General features: G+C 43.0%; 1 protein-coding gene across 15 annotated transcripts in view; it reads right to left on the reverse strand.

Moving 5' to 3' along the window:
* Positions 1-19380, reverse strand: part of SOX5 (SRY-box transcription factor 5) — a 297930-nt gene extending 278550 nt beyond the window's left edge. For 7 of the 15 annotated variants that reach the window (XM_080561925.1, XM_080561924.1, XM_080561923.1 and 4 more), the window contains exon 1: positions 17109-17247. In XM_080561925.1, coding sequence (XP_080418051.1) covers positions 17109-17146 — 38 coding nt within the window. In that variant the 5' untranslated portion in view covers positions 17147-17247. Of the gene's footprint in view, positions 1-17108; positions 17248-17966 lie in introns of those variants that run through there. The other 8 variants (XM_080561930.1, XM_080561933.1, XM_080561931.1 and 5 more) reach the window with 8 other exon arrangements.
* Between the last annotated feature and the right edge of the window lie 515 nt (positions 19381-19895).

The raw sequence follows: 19895 nt of genomic DNA on the forward strand, positions 1-19895 counted from the left end.
TAACAGGCAAACAGAATTGTCTTGGATAAGAAGCAGTTGTGTGTGCCTGGAGAGTCATGGTCATATTGCGTTGCTTTAATTCTATTCCCTTAATAAACTCAAAAAAAAGCAAAAAGCAAAAAAAAAAAAAGACATGATCCTAGCTTTCAGAGTTCAAAATGCCCATTAAAAAAAAATTAAGGAAGAAACAAAAATAGGCTGTGTAAATGAAGATGTAATCAAAGTTCCAAAATTAATTTAAAATCTCTCAATCCACACAGCTGGGAAATGCAGGAGCCCAGCCTGTCTGGCTCAAGCGTGTTAATGTATGGCAGGAATCTCTTCCTGCTTATTATGATGAGTGCCTTACCTCATGATAACATGTTAAGAGGAAAGAGTCTGTGGTCTCCTTCCCATCTAGATACTTAGACAGCTTTCAGTGACTATATTACATACCCTGTAAGATACTACTTATGCCCCGCTCCTTATTCTACATCAACGTCCCACAGCAACATTATCTTTCAGTTAATACTGTCTCTGTCTCACAGGACAAAAGGAAAATATACATTCAGACTTGGATTATTAGCATTGTAAAATACATCCCACTGCCAACAAAATGTAACACATAACGATGATACTAAAAAATAATCATGAAACTAAGCTATACTAAAATGGTCCAAAATCTGTTATTTAATTGATGTCATGTACCCCCACTGAAGTTTTGCACAATTGGTTCTTCATTCCTGAAGCATGAAATCAGTCCAAGGGGACTCCAAACTATGCTGTATTTTCCATCTTTTACTTCAATAAAATATTACAAATACGTTACCATGTATCTGGGAATTTTCTGCAATCATCGTAACAAACCAATGTTTTCATAATGTCGCCACAAACCGCAGCTATTACCTCATACAAGAGCACAATGTTTTAGCCGTGCAGTGCAAACAGTAGGAACAACTTCACCATCATCTTCCAAAATAATTCCTTGAACACATCTCTCAAAAAATGGTAACAACAAAAGCTCTGACATTTCATTCCTTCTCTCCTCCTTCCCTCCTCCTTCTCAATGAACTAGAAGAAAGCAGCAAAACAAGCAGTGCCCTCTTCTACCTTCTTGTTCTTAAGAGGACCTGGATCAGTCAACGACAGCGAAATCACACTGAAGTCAACAGGAAACATTACATACATAATTTCTCCACATTTTGAAATTTAACCTGAAAACTAAAGAATAAAGCTTAAGAAAAACTGTTTAACATCTGCCTATCCCACATGTTCTAATCGAGTCATGGCAAGGTCTGGGGCAGAGCCTGAATTATACCTAAAAGATGAGCAGTGTCCCATTTTAATTTGTAAATGACATTGTTAGTTACAGGGGAAAAATTACAAAGACAAAGTGAAAATTCTTTTGTTGATGTCCTAATCTCATAGCAAGTCCAAAACCCACAGAACTTCAAAGGTGTCAAAGCCACTCAGAGCCTAACAGGACCGGCCTTTGTTTGTGTGTTCAACCTACCATATTCCTTCTCAGACTTCGCTCAGTATGATTTCAAGCAACTTACTTTTAATAAGGATTAAACCCACTTAATTGAAGTATTTTCAGACATCACATCACTATCAGGCCTGATTAATGGGTCTTGAAGTCTGCAGCAGCTAGGCTGCATTCCTTATATATTCTAAATATGACTATATATTTGCATTCTGAGTTCTTTCTCAGTTAAAAACCAGCGTGAGCAAAATAAATTCCACAATCCCACATTTTGTATACAAAGGGCATCACACATATCCTGCGACTTAAGCTATTCTCCTGAAATTATCTTAGTCTCACACAATCACACTTCAAACACCCCATATGTCCAGTTTGGTTATTCCTCCTTTAAAAAGCTAATAAATGTAATACTTAAATGCAACTGTATTTCCTCTAAAAACAATTATGTGCAGTACTTTGTGCCAGGAAAAGCATCAATAGGAATCATTAACAGCGCTTCCACTTTATTTTCGTCCCGTTTAATGGGCCCAATCCAACATCCAAGTTAAGTCAATGAGAGTCTTATAATTGTTTTCAGTAGGAGCTGGACAGAGCCCTGTGATCATAAATGAATGTGGGGCTTGTGAAAGGAGGCCGAATGACAAGCATATCCTCTGTTTATTCACACTACAATACTGCAAAGAACAAGATCAAACTTCCACATGATGCTCCTAGCAAGAGCTGCACAGGAGCCAGTAATAAAAGCTTTGGAGGTGAGGGCAAACAGTGCTCTCTGGACTTGCTCAGTCTTTGCACTCTTTTCTAAGACTACCACTAAGGGCATCAAACTCCTCCAAACACAACCCAAGTTCTCATTTACTGAAAACCGGACTGACACAAGATACTCAGTGCCTGGTGAGAAGTGAATTTTAGCTATTCCTCTCCTGAAGTGTTCTTAAAATTTTAAAAACACAATAAAAGACCCACTACTTGGTGCTACAAGTACCCTCCTGTTCAACGGGGTTATTTTCATCTCAAAGAAAGAATGAGTCATCTGCACAATAGTTCACAATTGCAAAGCATGTGTATTGCATTATTGAATTCTACCTGATAAACAGGTCTAAATACACAGATCAATTTATTTCAGACACTCACTTTGACATTTCATATGGATAAAAGTAAGGACAGAGAAAAATGAGCTCAGATTTTCTCCCAGACACCCCTGGGAGTGGTATATTTCTAAATAAATTAGATACATGAGCCAAACTATTAAAAACATTATTTTACTCCAAAATTCTTGAAGGGCACACACATTTTTGTATTAGCTGGCTCACATGAAATTCTTTCACACAGTTATTTTTTATTTCTTTACAAAAACCATACATTCTTCCTACACGTTTGTCCTTTCCTCCTGCTTTCAGTGCTAAATAATACAACAGAATCTTTGAAAATACAGATGTTACATAGCCTTTGAAATGTAGGAGCCAACTTCATTCCGGAGACATTCAAAACTGTAGATAGAACTTCCTGGAAGGCACACACAGCACATGATGCTTCAAGGGATTTCCAGAGTCCTGTGCTGACATGGACCTGACCTCACCTTCCTCCATACTCTGGAGCTAGATGGTCAAAGAAACTGGCACTCCTGAATATCATTAACCTCACTTTATTTTGGATCATGACAACGACAGGCAATGAAAAAAGCTGGAGTTCAACCTTTGAACCATTATTTACACCCAGCCTCAGTGCAAATGCCACTGTAACCTGATGGGAAGGTTGAACTGGCCAAAATCCAGGAGAACGAGCCACACCAGATCTAACAAGTGCATCTTCCTCTGCTGATCATCCTCTCTCCATCTCAAGCTTTTCTCCAGTCAGATGTTTAAACTTAATGGGAAGGGTGATGTGATGCACCAGGTTGTTTAAGACCAACAGCACACGACCCATCTAGAATTTTAGCAGTGGAAAGTAGGGAAAAAAAGAGGAGATAGACAGCTATTTATTCTGTCCTTATTAACACCATGAGGGAACTTGGGTTAACAGGGTAAATCAAATCAAACAGTTCATGGACCCAGCTTGAAAGCTGCCATTTTAATCAAAAGCAGGACAACTGGCAGGTTGCTCCAAGCCACAGTTGCACTCTCCTACCCTCGGACACCTCCTTTTCCCAATCCTCCCTCCCGTACCACCAGCTGCTGCCTCAGGTTTGACCTGTCATGCACCCACCCTGGAAATTCCTTCAAACCACAGTGGACTGGAGGCATCTACAGAAAATAAATTGACAATAAATATGACTATTACCTAAATGGAGAGGGAGGCGAAGCTACGAAAATGACCAGAGTGTTGACATTGGTCAAATAGACTTTCCCTTCTAAAATTTCCAAGAACACACGGCCGTATAGTAAAGGCTTCATTATGAGCCCACTCGTTGCATTTCTTACAGAATTTCTTCTCACCCACCCCTGAATACAGGAGCTTATTCTTGTGTGATTATTAATGCTGAAGAGCTAATAGGCTGCTATATCCCACTCTTGAAGAAACCCATTTTATGGCGTGCAACACGAAGAAGTGTTTCACTAAGAAACCGGTTAAATAACTTCAGTACAGTTGCTATGGGAAGACATGGTGGCCAGAGAACTAGCGTCTTTGCTTTTGCTTTCCATTAGGATCACCATTTAAATGGCCACAGAATTTTCTTAAGCTTAATAGACTTGTTGTTTTAATCTCTACCTCTCAGATATGGTGCTTCCCATAAAAATGTAGAAAGCATGCTTGTCGGGGAGGAGGTGAAAGAAGAGTTGAGGAAGGAAGAGACAGGACAGGAATAACACACAGGACCTTGAGTCTATTAGCCAGTTAGGGCTATAAAACCTTAATACTGTTAAGACTTATTTCACAGGCATTTTTCAAAAAGTTGGATTTTTGCTGTCCGTACATTATGATTCACCTAAAACTATTTGGAAGCTTTAAAGTTGCCAGTATTATCATCATTTTATCCATTGAGATTCAACTTTATCTTTCTTTCATCATCTCAGATGCTCTCTATAAAAAGACAAGCCCATGCAAATGAAATGCAATAGTTAAAAGCAGTACTTTCTCAAGACTACATAACTTAGAGAAAAGGAATCTTTATAAAATGAGAATGAAAATAACAATTAGTCCTTTTATTCACTCTCCTAACATCCCAGAAGCAAACAATCCAGCCCTACTTTTAAATGAAAAGTACATTTATTGAGAAAAGCATTCAGCAACGTTATGATCTGACATGAGCAGCTCTCTAGTCACAGCAGCAAGAAACCTTTAGCCCTGTCCAAAGGTGTTAACAATGTAGTACTAATGTGACACGGCACTAAATGGATGGCCAAACACAGAGGCTTTGTTACATGCAGGGGGTTGAATTTTCGTCATCTTTTTCCAAACACGCACCTAAGGAAAACATTCACAAATGCCTTCATTAAAAACGGTAAAAGCAAAGAAGCTGCATATTTTATCCTGTATATTTTTAGGATACATCTAGCAAAGGCAAAGAAAGAATACCTAAATTGCTAACAAAAAGTGAAAGCTCCAAATGTTTTTGATTTTTTGTACACTGTATCTTCTTTTGCTTAACCTATTAGGAGTTAAACATGGGCTGGACAGAGTATGAAATTAACGCATACTTGAATCCTCTCCTAACTTACAATTTTTTGTATATTTTGCAAATGGTTCTCTACCAAAGATTTTATACAGTTTGATTCATTCTAAATCTTTAAACAGATGAATTGAGTCAAAATCATTGCATTATATGCCTGTAATTTATGCTATCAACTTTGTTTTCCACCACTGCACCACTAAAGGAAAACTGCTGTCCTGATTTAAAGCTGTAAATTCAGATCAAATGGGAAAGTGTTAGATTCAGAAGGGCTTTTGGTCCATTAACTTCCATGCTGATTTGACACGCTCTGCAGTGCTTGGGCAACAGACTCTGCCATACAACGTATTCCTAAGCAAACAGTGCTTTGTGTCATAAACCATCTGGGGTGTCAGCTCCAAGGGCCACTCATCTAAACTCCTCTGATACATTTGGAAATGCTGAGGTGCAGAACAGAAAGTTTTCTCCACCACAATATCCCTTTAGCAAGGTTAAGGAGACAGCGCCGTCAGAGGAATGATGGAAGGAAAAAAATTTTGGCTGAGGCAGTTGTTTTCATTATTCCACTGAAGAAAATCATTGGATACACAAGCTTTCTGAAAACACTATGATTTTTCTAAGGTACCAATAGAAGTGATACCATTCATAACCTGGACAGTGCTCCCTTTCATATCAGAGCCTATAGTCGCAAAGCTAAGTGCCAAGCAGATGGTTGAAATCTGTTTTGTATAAAAAGTGTGTGCACGCTTTTTTTTTTTTCTTTTCAGATTGAATTCTTTGTATTCATATTCAGGCCTAGGTTCTAGCCATCAAAACACTGGCACTGAAGCAATCATTAGCAGCATTTTAGACAACTGGCAACTAAGGTATTCGCAGTTCTCCACAAAATGTTCAGCTAATATCTCCCAGATGTATAATTAAGGCAAAAGATCATCTTCTTAAATTGGTATCAGTGCTTTGGATGGCCTTTCAATAGACTGCATATGTATGTAAAAAGCTATTTTATTTATCTTCCTTTTTTTTTTTTTAAATAATTTTCTAACTTTTATTATGCTCTATTTTTTAGAGCTGCTTTTAAAAATACAGGCTTCCACAGCAGACTCTACCCCACTATAACAACAGCAACTTCACTCATCTTGTTTTCACCTTTCTAATAAATGCCGAGAAGTAAATTCTATAAATTATTGCAGTAATAAGGCTCTGCCTTTCTTATTTGATGACCATTGATTAAATAATATGCTTTATTTGGTTTATTTGATCTAATACAGAAATATACGAAAGGCTATGCTGTTCTGCAGGGGTCTGCTCCAGACAAGGGCAGCTAGCCCTCCAAGAATCGCTGATGTATCTGCTGCTGTTACGCCCAATAACCCGGAGCACGTCACCTCCATTTTGGGTATCCCTTTCACGTCGTTTGTCAATAGGCTGCTTATCACCACAAAGAGCAAATCCAGAAATACTCACCAGTATGGGGTTCTGCTACCTGCCCGGGGTTCTCATGGAGTCTGGGAGCTGCAGACAATAATTTGCCTGGTGACTAATTAACAGAGGTCACAGTTTTGACAACCAAGGTTATCAAACACAAGTATAGTTGGTAGACTGCATTTTTTGTGCAGCGGTCTCGCTTCAGACTGTGGTGGCCACAACCGGGAGTTACTACCTTAGAAAACACAGTTTCAAAACAAAGATTAATTTTCCGTACAGTGCCAAGTCCACTAAGGCCCAGATGTTAGCTCTGGCAGAATTCAGGTGAATTTTTCATCACCGCCAGGCTGATGGCTCTAATCTGCCAGAGACACCATGTTATTTAGGAGGAGTAGCTAGTTAACATGTCTTTAAAGCACGCTCATACAGAACTTCTGAAATCTACAGATCTGCAGAAGCCTGCAGAAGCCTCTACAAGTGCTTTAGAAATTCGGGCTGCATTGCAACCAATGCAAGTTAGCTGCACATTACAGAAAGTCAGGATTCTGCTCCACAATCTTCTCACTAACCACCACTTCGTGCTGTCCTGGTTTACCAAGGTGAAAAACACCAGCCTTTTTCACAGAGTTGAGCAGAACATTAATTAATTAGGCTTACGCTTTTAGGACCTGACACTGAACTTCAGTGCCAGCGAGACCAAACACTCGGTGTGAATAGCCACCTTTTAAAATGATGCCTTGGCTGGCCCTATCACAAAATAGGTTGTTGTGAACACACTGCTGAATAACTACTACTGAAATACTATGGCACATGCCTGATTATAATCCATTATCTTGAAAGTAGTCTCCCTCTTAAAAAGCTTATCAAAGAAAATAACTTAATAGCTCAGTCATAATATTCATAGGCTACACAGATCAAATCCACTTAGGACTCCTTACTTTATACTACACTCTGTTGAGAAAATGGGTAAGAGACACAACACAGAGGCCGGATCTAAACCTACCTGCAGAGCCCACCGATTCAGCTCAACTCTTACTGAGCATGCAGTTGGAAACGGAAAAAAATACCGAAACGGATTAGGAGAACTTTCAACATGAATAACAAAATAATTCCTCCCTCTTAATAAGCTTGTCTCATTTCCTTCATTTTGGATCTCTGTCGCACATTTAAAAAAACAGATGTCAGGAACGCGGGTAGGAATCACCGTGCGTTTTGTGTTTTGTACCATGCTTTTTGCTTTTAAGCTAGTTGGTTTGCTCGCTGCGGCTGCCTGCACCGCTGCGTTCGGTAGAGTCTGTTCCTCACATTAATACTCTCCATGTGAAGAATTTTTTCCTGGACTCCCCCAGTGCCTGGTCCTTAGGTTATAAAACATCTGACAGCTCTTGTACATATGGCTGAAGATGTTAATTGTTCTCCGGGATGAAACCCTTTCTGGACTCTTGGTTACACACACCGTCTTTCAATTGGCTGCCTAGCCGCTGCCACCTAACCTCAGTTCTCCCCAGTAGCCTCCAGGTAGGGAGTTCACGCTCCAACAACTGGCAGGGCTGGAGACGGTATTCCCTGCCAGCCCTCACCAGCACGGCCCAGGCAGTAAATATTTCTGTACTTTATACTGTTATTTATACTCCAAAGTCCCTGTTTTAAATATTTAAGTAATTCCAATCTTACATTTTCATCTTGTTAGAAGGAGACCTTTAGAAATTATAATTGGGCAGACAGAAGTCTGTAATTTGCAGTTCTATGGAGCTCAAGATGGAAAAGGATGGTTTAGAGGTCAAAAAACAGGACTAGCAGTCAGTATCTCTAGTTTTTAAACCCATCCATGCAAACAATTATGTGACACTGTCCCTCAGTTTTCTCATCTACAGGTTGAGGCTAATCTTGCTTCCCAATTGGAAGAGCACAGGAATCTTCCTGATTTGTATATTAATGCTTTCCAAATGCTCTGGATTCCCAAACAGAAGACATTAGAGGAAGTATGATTAACAATATCTGTACTTCTAGCAGTAAAGCAACTTCTACATATATATGTGTAAAAAATACACGGAGATAGAACACACATACACATGTATTACTCGATTTAAAAACTCTAAAGCACAGTTTCAGGACTAAAATCTCATTCATGAACCATGCTAGGGATCTCTTACCTACTCTCTGTTTCTGAATTTTTCCCATACAAAGACACATTGATATTAGTCTAAGCTCCAAGCACAAAGGGTGCTCTGTGGAATGGAAAGAAACCTTCTTTTTTGTGTTTGTACAGTGACGAGCATAATGGGGTCCTGATTCAGGATGCCTGTACTCTACAAAAACACACTAAATCAATGACACTAATACACATGCAGATTATCTATAAAAGAAATGCATGGCATACTCGAGAGCAATACAGTATTTTTCTCCAACTTTGCATGGTATTTCACACAAGCACCACAGCCTACTGTTTTACTGAGTCACACAATTAGTTTCAAAGTTTAGGCAAAGAGATCAAATCTGAGCAGAACTTACAAAGCACAAGCAAAGGACGAGAGTCTTCCACTGAGAAATTCTGCTGCATTCCCATCTCAGTTGCAAAAGCAGAATGAACTCTATGTTCATATGGTTTCAACAAAGATGAGTCAATAGCCACCTTTACAATACACTGCCCATAAATATCTACTTAAATCTCAAAAAAGTACGCGCAAAAGACAAACCAAAGGCAGAATCTGAAAATACAAGTGTATTTTCTGTGTCTCTGTGCACTTCAAACTCACAAAAGCTTGGATATTTTTAATGGAAGTGGAAAAGAAATCTATTTGGCTTTACGCAGCAACTGCAAAATGAAACTGTACCAAAAGAATTATGTTGCATGCTCTGTTTTCACTTGATTTCATTTAGCTTTTTAGTTCTATTTCAGTTTTGTTTCATTTAGCTTTTTTTTTTTTTTTTAATAATCATCATGTTTTGGTGATTCACATTTCACACCAGCACAGGAACAAGTCATGTAAATACAACACAACAAAATGACCCAGTTTGTTAATAGACATGCCAAACGGGTAAGAACATCCTTCCCTCCGCCCTTATCAACCATCACCTTCCCACACATCTCATTTCTATCCAAAAAAGCCTCTGCCCCAGTGAGGCCACAGCATCAAAATTTAGGGAGAAAGCCCTATGAATAGAAACCTGACTAAAGCTTTGGAGAAAATGCTTCCAAGTCTTGTTTCAAAAAGTGACTGCAGTGAGGCCGCTAAGGGAATTTCTCTGGAAACCATAAGCTTCTCCACAGTCAAAGGCAGCATGGGCAGCACTACAGCAAGCCAATGCCCCCTCCCAGCAAAGAGCTCCACCAAAGCGCCCCAACCCTAATGCAGGCAGGCTGCCTCCAGCGGTGAAAGGACACTGGATGCTTCGTGCTCGCCATTAAACTTTCTCTTGTTTAAAACAAGAAATACCTCTAAAGTGTCTACATTATAAAGGCTGTACGCAAAGTTGCATTTAGGTCTTTCAGGCTGCGATGAATTTTAGTCACATCCCATTCAATGAAAGTACAGCCTCTTTGAGACTCTCAGCAAACGGCAGATAACAGCTTAATGTAATCCAGTAACAGGACACTGCAAACTACAGAGAACAAACAGGAATGTGTCTGCTTGCGTGCACACTCATTCTTGTGTTTTTCTAGGCTCACACTTTTAATTGGCCGAAGAACTTTGGTGAAATCTTTCCAATTAACTGTGCTAAGAAAGTAAGAACAAAATTCTGAATTGTTCAGAGCCACTAACATTTTCCTTACTCTTGGTCTTATGCTATCTGTTGAGTTGGCAAGTAGCTCCATCTCACCGTCAGAATGATTATCGTTGCCCATGCCCAACCTGGGAGATGAATGAATGAAATATGGGACATTTTTTTCACTCCCACATTCTTAAAATCAAGAAAACAACAAGCTCAGCACCAAAGAAACCAAGAGGATGACAAATTGCATGAGTTTTTCTTTACATAAACTACATTCCTTGTTCTCTTTTCTCCCGAGCTACAAAGGTTCATGAAGTACAGGAGATGAAGACAATGGTCTTAACTATGCAAAAATAATACATTTCCCCCACACAGAGTTCCTCACTGCTAAAAAGAACTCTGGTTCTTCTGGCAAGAAAATTCAACGTCTATTCATTCCGCTTATGTTTTTGCCCCAAAAGTAATGGGATTATGCTAAGATTAGTAAAACAGAAACAAATATGCATTAATAAGACTAAAATATAACCACACAGAAAAGTTAGCACTAAGGTAATGTTTTATGATATACTGAGATTGAATAGCACACAGACACCCACATTCTATGGAAAAAAAAAAAAGAAAAAAAAAAGCAATTAAGTCTGTCTATATGAACTTGAGAAAACACAACAGAAGTATACAGTAAAGCAGAAATAAAATAAAATTATTATAGATGTCAAAAAGCAATTGCTGATATGAATTTCCATGCTTGGTCTTTCAAAAAAAATGTACAAAAAGGCAATCTATTATATCAAACATCAATTTTAAAAATAACAAACATAATTACAGTATAGCCTTTATATTTACGTACAGAATGACTGAGAAATGTTACCTGATTAATCCCCCAACACTTTTAAGGGAAACAAGGTCAACTCCAATTTCAAACTTTCAAAGCGAGCCCCAAGCTTTCTCTCATTTTCACTTTAACTATCTATGTTCTACAAGTCAAAAATCGCACCATCACGTTGAACAAAATTTTTTTTCTTAAAGTGACAGACGGACAATTCGAAGAGAAGTACCTTGACAGACCCAAACGGGGTGTAGGACAACGTTCAGAAGTGTCCTTATGACTAGCCAGCTAAGCCACCCCCGCAAGCACACCACAGCATGGGCGCCACCTCGCCCGCTCCTCAGCTGCACAGTAACACCTGGCAGTTCCAGCGACCAAAATCCAGCTCTGTGCCTCCTCTCTTTCTTTTTCTGCTAAGAACAAACAAACACTGCACCCATTCTTAAAAACCAAAAAAAAACAAAAAAAAACCACTAGGTGCAGGAGCAATGCAGGGAGCTGCTTTCCCAGTCCCCAAACACTTCCTCCAGTCTTTCCAGACGCACGACCCCACGGTGCTTCAGAGACCTCCTCTACACCGGGCTCGGCCTCAGGGACAGACCCAGCCCCTGGGGTGGCCCCGTGGGACTCCTCACCCTGCGGTGCCCCGCTGGCGGCTGTCTGGGCCCGACAGAGCGTGGAGAAGCATCCCAGGACCAGGCCGCCCTGTGGGCTGGGGGGTGCCTGCTGCCCAAGGCCGGGCAGAGAAATGCCAGTGGGCTCCCAAGTCCTCCAAGTAACTTCAACTGGCAGAGGTGCTGCAAGGACGTGGCCAGGATCTGCTTAGCTTGCAGTGTAATTTTCAAGGTATTCAAATAAAACGCGATTTTTTTCCGCTTGTAAGAAGTACCGGAGACTTGACGCGTGTTCCAAGAGATAAAAATTCACGAATATTTTCAAAAGGAAAAGCGCTTTGCTTCTAAGGATGCTCCTTGTTAAGCCCGCTCTTTGCCATCAGCAGAGACGTACCACAGCTATGGATTAATTGCTGCGAGCACTCCTTTCCTCTTGACCACTGCAGCAGAACTCACAGGCACTGAATGTTTCCAGTGCGCGCAGGTACAACGGGACAATATTTTTCCCCTCCACTTAAAAGTTAATTATACTTAAACCAGGCCAGAGCAAGAAATTCATAAAAAAAAAAAAAAAAAAAACAAGAGGATGTCAAACTCACTTCTGCAAGAGTTGCTAAGGCAGAGGTAGCTGACACGCAAACTTCAACATTAAGAGATTATTTTAAAGTACAGTATGAAAGCACGCAAAGAAACTGTAAATCTACCTTGGGAGATACTCCTTCTCCTGTATAAATATTATATATATTTTTAAACACAGCTACTGATACATCGCATTACACGGACGTGAATGCCTATCCTATTATCAGGGAACTTCACATTAAAGGAACTCAGCTGGATACTATGTGCTTCTCAAACGGTAAAGCCATAAATGCTCGTTAAAAGCTCCCCGAGAAGTAGTAAATATTTTGTAAACTAGTTATGTATTTAAGATCTCTGGACAGCAAGAGAAGGAAAAACAATTCCTCTCCCATCTAAAGGTACCAATCAAACACACTATGCACATAAACATCGCAAGATGCTTGGTGGGAGAGTGTATGTGTTTGTGTGTGTTTTAATTAACTCCTTGAATGCATACGATGAGCCAGCCACCCAGAATTAGTAATGCCAAACTCCCGATTTGATTCAAATGCAGTGAATACAACAGTGGGATTGTGCAGGCTGGTGTGTCACTCATCACTTCTCTCATCTGCGCTTTCTTTGCGTTCCAAGTCTAGTTCACAATTGCAGCAACTGGTAAATTATTGAGATGTTCATTAAAATCTATAATCTGTAACAGTCATCTTCTTCCTCAATAAGCATAAGCACCACAAATGAAATTAGCGCACACAGGACATTAATGAGTAGCCTGCGAATGCATTAATTCCTTCAGACTCATCTCAGAGAAATAAAATCGTGTCAATTTTTGTCACGGCAAAGAACAACCGTCTGAAACTTTTAACTGGCACTACATTCGTGTTTCAGATCCCAAACCCCTAGACCTAAATGCGCAAGCAATAAAGTCATTTTCTGAAAGCATCTCCATGGAAGGCAAATGTTATTCAGCCCAGTATTAAAGAAATCTTGTTGTCTTACTTTAAATGAAGGAATAATCGCTCTCACTTCTACAGGTAGATTTTAGGAGAGTGGGACATCATTCTGAGCAAGCCGGTTGATAGAAAGGCATTATTCTTTCTCCAAAAATTCCCAGCAAACGCAGTAGAAGAAGAAAGCTTTTAGGGTAACTTTAGCTAAGAAAAGCACTTAGGAATACGCAAAGTTTCCTTTTAGGAAAATGATTTCTCCATTTGACAGTGTTGGTACAACCCCAAAATAAATTCAGTGGGAGTCTGAAATGACTCGTGCAGTGCAGCAGTGAAGCAGCTAAGTATATTTTTCTCCTCCCAGCAGAGGCTTGCTTTACATCTTTGAGCCTCTCCTCTCTACACGCTATTCACTAGCGCACGGAATGTTTCCAGGGCACAGAAATGGTGACTGCCAATGCTAAACTTGTTCTCCTGTCCCCATCCCCACTGCTCCCATCCACGCCTTTTGTCTTTTCTAGCTCTTCCTTTTTTCCTGTGGAAGCACTAACCTAACCTTCTTTCTTCCACTTTACCTTGAATTGGCATATTCAAAAAAAAAAAAAAAAAAAAAAAAAAAGGAAACAGAAAAGAATGCAAAAGAGAAAGAGAAAGGATGTCACTTTGTCCTGATGCCTAGCATAGCCTCTCTCTCAGTCTACAGAGAAATGTAAATATGCAGTAATTAATTTGGGTTTAAGAACATTCCATACACTAGGGACATTGTTAAGCAGTCACTTTATCTATTTTTCATTTAACAGATTTTATTAAGACATTAAAACTTTATGTTGGGCATTTTTGAGATCTTATCATTCGGTAAATTTCACAGCTGTCCATGATGGTTCTGGCCGCATTATCTCTACCTTTTCCTCAAAGTAAACTTTCTTTCTATTGCAGCCGTACCTGATATATTTAAGCATGATAACTCATCTTAAAAATAAACTTAAAAAAGAGAAAAAAAGGCAAAAGAAAAGTTATCATTTTTGAGACCTATAAAGCCAATTCAGAGTGCCACAGGTACATCACAAAGTATGTCCCAGAAGTTAATCTTGCCCTCTGTAATAAACAGAGCAGATTCCAGTTATAATTTCTTCCTACTACCTTTCTGCAAACATCATCCCCCTCAGCATATGCGTTGTGATGCTCCTCTCTATCAAGCAACGGAACTGCCACAAACAGAAAGAAAGAAGTGCTAGTAACTTCTCGGGAAAGCACGAAAGCCCTCACATTTTTGGTACGGTAATTAATTATACATGCCAATTCACAAAATCTAGTGCAATTTACTACTGATGCTGAACGAATTAATGAATGTTTATTTGTCTGACACTCAGGATCATTTTCATTCCAAGCGCGTACCACAGATGCCCGTGATAATGACCACAGACGCGAGAGAAGCCCCCTTGATTCAGATCTCTCGAGTTGGGGTGACTCAGACTGCAAGCAGTCCAGAAACTTCACCAGGATACACTGACACATCACGGAAAAGACAACAGGGAAAGCAGAACAACCTTCCGAGATACAGGCAGACACTCGGAAATCTGAACTGCAAACAACTCTGCCTGACAAATCTTTACCTCCTTGCAATTCGCTGTTCGAGTTTAAAAGGGGACAGTGGGAGACGGGCAGCAGCAGCACAACCGAACTCAGTCATGCAGATAGGACATGTGGGACCCCAGCGACTGCAGAAATGTGCTCCAAGAACAGCGCCTGCTGCAGATCTGGGCAAATAACCTGCTACGAATGCCTAAAACCCAATCCTCATACATCGTGCATATGTACACACGTGAACCCCGTGAGCGTGTGTGTGTCTGTGCATCTGTGTGTGAGAGACAGTGCGTCCTCATGGCTGTTTTCTGATAAATACACATATATTACATGGACAGTATCTACTCTGCGTATATGTGTGTAACTATAGTCAAACACACACAATGTAAACAAATGGTAATGATTAACAGAGATATTGGTTTGTATTACCAATTTCAACTGCAGGGGGAAAATTATAAAATAAATAAATAAATAAATAAATAAATTGTATGTCCCGAGGTTCGTTTTTATTGCTTCCCATTTCTACCGCTTGCTATTATCTGCATAGCAAAAGGAGAGCAGTTTATTGATTATTTAACTAGAATGTTTACAAGAGCAAAGCTGGGATCCCTGAAAATGAATCGTATGCCTAGAAATAAAGAGCAGAGAAGCTTGCTTTATTTCTGTAGAAGATGTTTTGTCCAAAAGAATTTGTTTGTATATAAAATTTAGATAAATATATACGATACAGAGAGACTTCAGAGGAAAAACAAAAAAGTCCAGCATCCAGAAAATGAAACAACTTCATTCTGCTTCGCAGGCTTTATAAGCATGCTGTTCATCGCAAAGTTCAAAGAATAATCTAAACCGCTTGCTTATAAATTTCTACGTATGATCTTAGTGATGCAGATGAAATACTTTGGTCTACTAATTGCATGAGCGAGACAAGCGCGTTGCTGTGATGCTACACCAGATTCGACACCAGAAACAGTACCAGTTTCCCCAGGTAGTTGAACTAAGTTGATGCAATGCACGTGAACAAAACCATCTTTTCCTATTACCATAATAATAACAAACCAGAGGAAAACGCTGAATACTCCAAGCAAGTCTGGAAAATTAATTGTATTAAGGGAGCCCTTGGAGCAGCGCAGCAACACCAATTCCACTTTCTAGCAAGGAAGTGTTCTGGTTGCAGAAAGAGGGTCGAAAGCGTTAAAATAGTTCTTTTCTGCGTTTCCCGATTTTATTTTTCTCCGATCTCTTAATTCAAGCGCTTCATCCCGTCCTTTCCGTGCACGCGTGTTCCTCAGCCCACTTAAAGTGTTTTTATCTTGCCTTCTTTTCTATGCCTTTCCTACCCAATTCGGGAGTTTTGAGCGATGAACAGCTTGACTTAGCATATTTTTAACCAGCTGGTCTAGCACCTAGCTTGCATTGCATAGTCGGATACAACCAAATGTTTATACAGGAGGTAGCTTTCACGGAGTTGAAGGAGGGAGAGGGGAAGAAAAAAAAAAAAAGAAGAACAAGAAGAAGAACAAGAAGAAGAAGAACAAGAAGAAGAAGAACAAGAAGAAGAAGAACAAGAAGAAGAAGAAGAGAAGCCCGGGCAGCGCATCCCGCCCTCCTTTATCCCCGCACAAGTTGGAGCTGCCGGCGGCGGCCGGCCCCGGGACCCCCGGCGGGGCGGGAAGCCCCGGCCGCCAGCTGCGGGGGTGCAGGGGGAGGCTCGGGGGGCTCGGGGGGCCCGGGGGGCAGCTGCGGGGGTCCCGACGGACTTTCCCCGCTCGGCGGCCCCGCGGTGCCCGGGGGAGCCGCGCTGCCGGCCGAGCAACAAAAGGGCGTGCGCTCCGCCGGGCGGCCGCCAAACTTTCCCGGGAGGGCGCGGCGAAGCGGGCCCCCCCTTCCCTTGCCTTCCCCTCTCTTCCCTGCCCTTCCCCTCCCTTCCCTTCCCTTCCCCTCCCCTCCCTCCCTCCCTCCCGCAGTCCCCCGCCGCCGCGCACCCCGGGGCAGCCCCGGTGCTGGGGGAAAGGGGGGGGGGTGTGCTACCGCCCCGCCCCCCCGCCCGGCGGACACGCGGTTTGCACGCTGCTTTTTTTGGGGGGGGGAAAGGGGGGAAAAAGGGGAAGGGGGGGCGCAGCGTGCGCCCGAATTGCGCCCCGCGGCCGCGCCGCAGGGCAGCGGAGACGCGCGGCGGGGCGCGGGGAGAGCGACCGAGAAGCGCGCCGGAGAAACGCGTAATAAAGAAGGGGGGATGATAATAATAATAATAATTTAAAAAATAATAATAAGAGCACCCCCCCAACCCGAATCGCAGCGCCCCCCCCTCCTTCCCCAGCCCCCCCCCCCCCGCCCCGCCAACTCGCCTCACCTTTCAAACTCCTGAGGTAAATCAGGGTCAGTGAGCATGCTGGAAAAGCGCAGTTTCCCTTTGTCACAGCAGCCACCTACGGTCGCCTCCGACTGAACCTGTCAAGTGAGCCCGAGCCCTCCACACCGATGGATTTTCTCTCCCTCTCTCCCTCCCTCCCTCCTCCCTCCCTCCCTCCCGGCGCGCTCGCTCTGAGCGAGGGCTCCTTGACCAGGCTCTTAAAGGGGCCGCGCCTCGCCGCAGACGAGCCCCCCCCCCCCCCCGGGTCCCCCCCCGGTGTCCCCCTCCAGTCCCCCCCGGGGGTCCGGTCCCCGCCGCGGAAGGCGGCTGGGGGAACGGGATGGGGGAGCGGGGCGGGGGGGGGGGCGCGGGTTTTGGGGTGAGGGGGTGGGGGGCTGAGAAAAAATTGTAAAATAAATTGGGGAAAAAAAATGTGGGGGGGGAGAGCGGCAAAAACAAAAATAAAAGCCCGGCAATCCACCTAAAGCGGCGAACCGGGAGCAAATCCCCTGCTCTGGGGAAGATCAGCGGAGAAAGAAGATAAAACAAGAGCAGACTGATTAAATTGAAACAGTTATCAACTCTGCGCGGGTTGAAATAGGGGAGAAAAGATTAGACACATAAAAATGTTACCAAAGGCATTTGTACTCCGAAGAATTTTCATTCCTTTCTCCCCCCCTCCCTCCCTGGTCTCTCTCTTTCTCTCCCTCTTTCTCTCTCTTTGGGGAGGGGAAAGAAGAAAAAAAAAACACACAACACAACAATCAGGCATTGTTCTGAGGGAAGAAAAGCAACTTTGACAGATTGAAATATAGCAGAGGCCCCTTCAAGGAAACCTGTAAACAACTTGTCACTCACTCTGTCGGTCTCACTGTTAGCTCTTGCTTTCCACAAAGTGCTGTGAACCGGCCTGGCAACGCCACCAAAGTTTCCTCGGCTCCAAACTCCATCAACCGGCCCCGCACGCCAGCACCGCCAGCACGAACGATGACCACCACCGCCTCCCCTTCCTCCTGCCGGGACTCCTGGTGCTGGGGGGGGGGGCAGCTTTCTCCCCCCAAGGCCCCCAGCACACCCCTCTCCTCCGAGCCCCCCCGGTCCCCCTGCCCGGCTGCCGCAGCCAGGTGAGGATCTGGGTGCTGCAGGTGATGCCCCGAGGAAATTCCCCTTGCAGCCCCCTGGAGCAGAGCTGGGTGCCTTGCCCGGCCAGCGGTCCGCCTGGCACCGAGCTCCCAGAACTGGGGGGAATGAAGGAGAGATAAGGAAAAAAAGGGGAAAAAAAAAAAAAAAAGAGAAACGAACTGTAACAAACTGGTCTCCCTGTTCTTTAACGCACACATGCACACACACCCACACACGACCACAGATCTATACTCCATTCTTTCCAGTTCCCCAACCCTAATTCCTTTCTCTCTCCCTGCTTTAATTTGCAGCTGGACAACATTAAGGGCCTTTAAAAACCACGAGGTTCTGACCCCACATCAGTTTGATTAGGTCCGCTGCCCCCTCTCTTCCCTACCTCCCAGTGACACGGCGAGAGCAACTTTACTTTCTGCAACATGCACAAGTGTACGCGCGCATTCCCACACAGTGGCCCTAAAACGTTCGATATTTTCATGCCCACCAGCTTCAAGAAACCCCCCAGAGAAAAGCTTATTATTTTTATTAATATCCAACAGCCGCACCGCTTAACGTGTTCCTATTTCCCCACGGTGTAAATGCTCTAAACCAGCAGGCTGAGGCAGGGGCCAGGCAGCCCAGGGCTGGCACAAGGCGCTATCGTCTACGAGCCCGGGACGATCATTTTGGCCACGAGCAGCACAGCCACCGTCGGCTTGTGCCCGTCGTCCCTGTGGCACATCGTGCCGTCCCCACAGAGCATCGTGCCGCTCAGGAAGCGGAGTGCTGGAGCTGAGTTCGCGGAGGCGCCTTCGCTGCAGTTCGTACCAGAGTCTGCCTTACGCCACAGCGCGTGGAGCGGAGTCACAGAGGATCTGTCAAATTCTGGCACGAGGGAGATCTAATGGCTCCTCGCTGCGGGGCAGGGTAAGCTGACTTCCTTCGGTAGCCCCTGGCAAATAATATTTTCCACAGAGGTTCGTTCACGGGAGCCTGACAAACCTCGTTACCATGTACAAGGATTTTTTATTTGTTATTTAGTAGCTAGCCCTTTTAGGACAGCTGTGAGGTAGACGCTGAGAAGCCAGCGGATGATTAAAAAGAACAATTCCAAATACTTTCCCTTTCATCTGAGCGTCTCAAACCACGTTACGTCTCACATTACTCCTCTGCAGGTAATAAATATAATTAGGGCTGATTCCAAAACTTTATTTGTATTGAAAAGTATCTCACTCCATGGGGGCTCCATTCAAATCAGCAAATCTCTGTGTGGAGTAGGAGGCTACTTAGTAGGAGAATTTGGCCTCAAATAGGGAAACTGAGATGCAGACAGGCTTAGTCGCTTGCCCGAGCTGACACAGTTAGCCAACTGCAGGAAAAGGATGAGAATAAAGATCCATGTGCCTCACAGTCGACAACAATCCTTGCGCTGCTGAAACATGTTGGGTATTTCAGCTGCTTTTCCCACAAAGCCGTGATTTTTACATGCAGCTAAAACATACTTCATCCCCATATTCATGTTTGTGAGTCCCCTTGGCCTTTCATTTTCCCTTCAATTGCCCCTCTCTAGTTGCTATTCCTTCTCTGCCACTCCTTGCTTTGCTTCCCCCTTTTTTGTCACACTTGGCCTTGGGAGCAGTTTGCAGAGAGAAGCCAGTCAGAAGCCCC

This window comes from Anser brachyrhynchus (assembly GCF_964034855.1).
Source record: "Anser brachyrhynchus genome assembly, chromosome: 1".
Lineage (NCBI taxonomy): Eukaryota > Metazoa > Chordata > Aves > Anseriformes > Anatidae > Anser > Anser brachyrhynchus.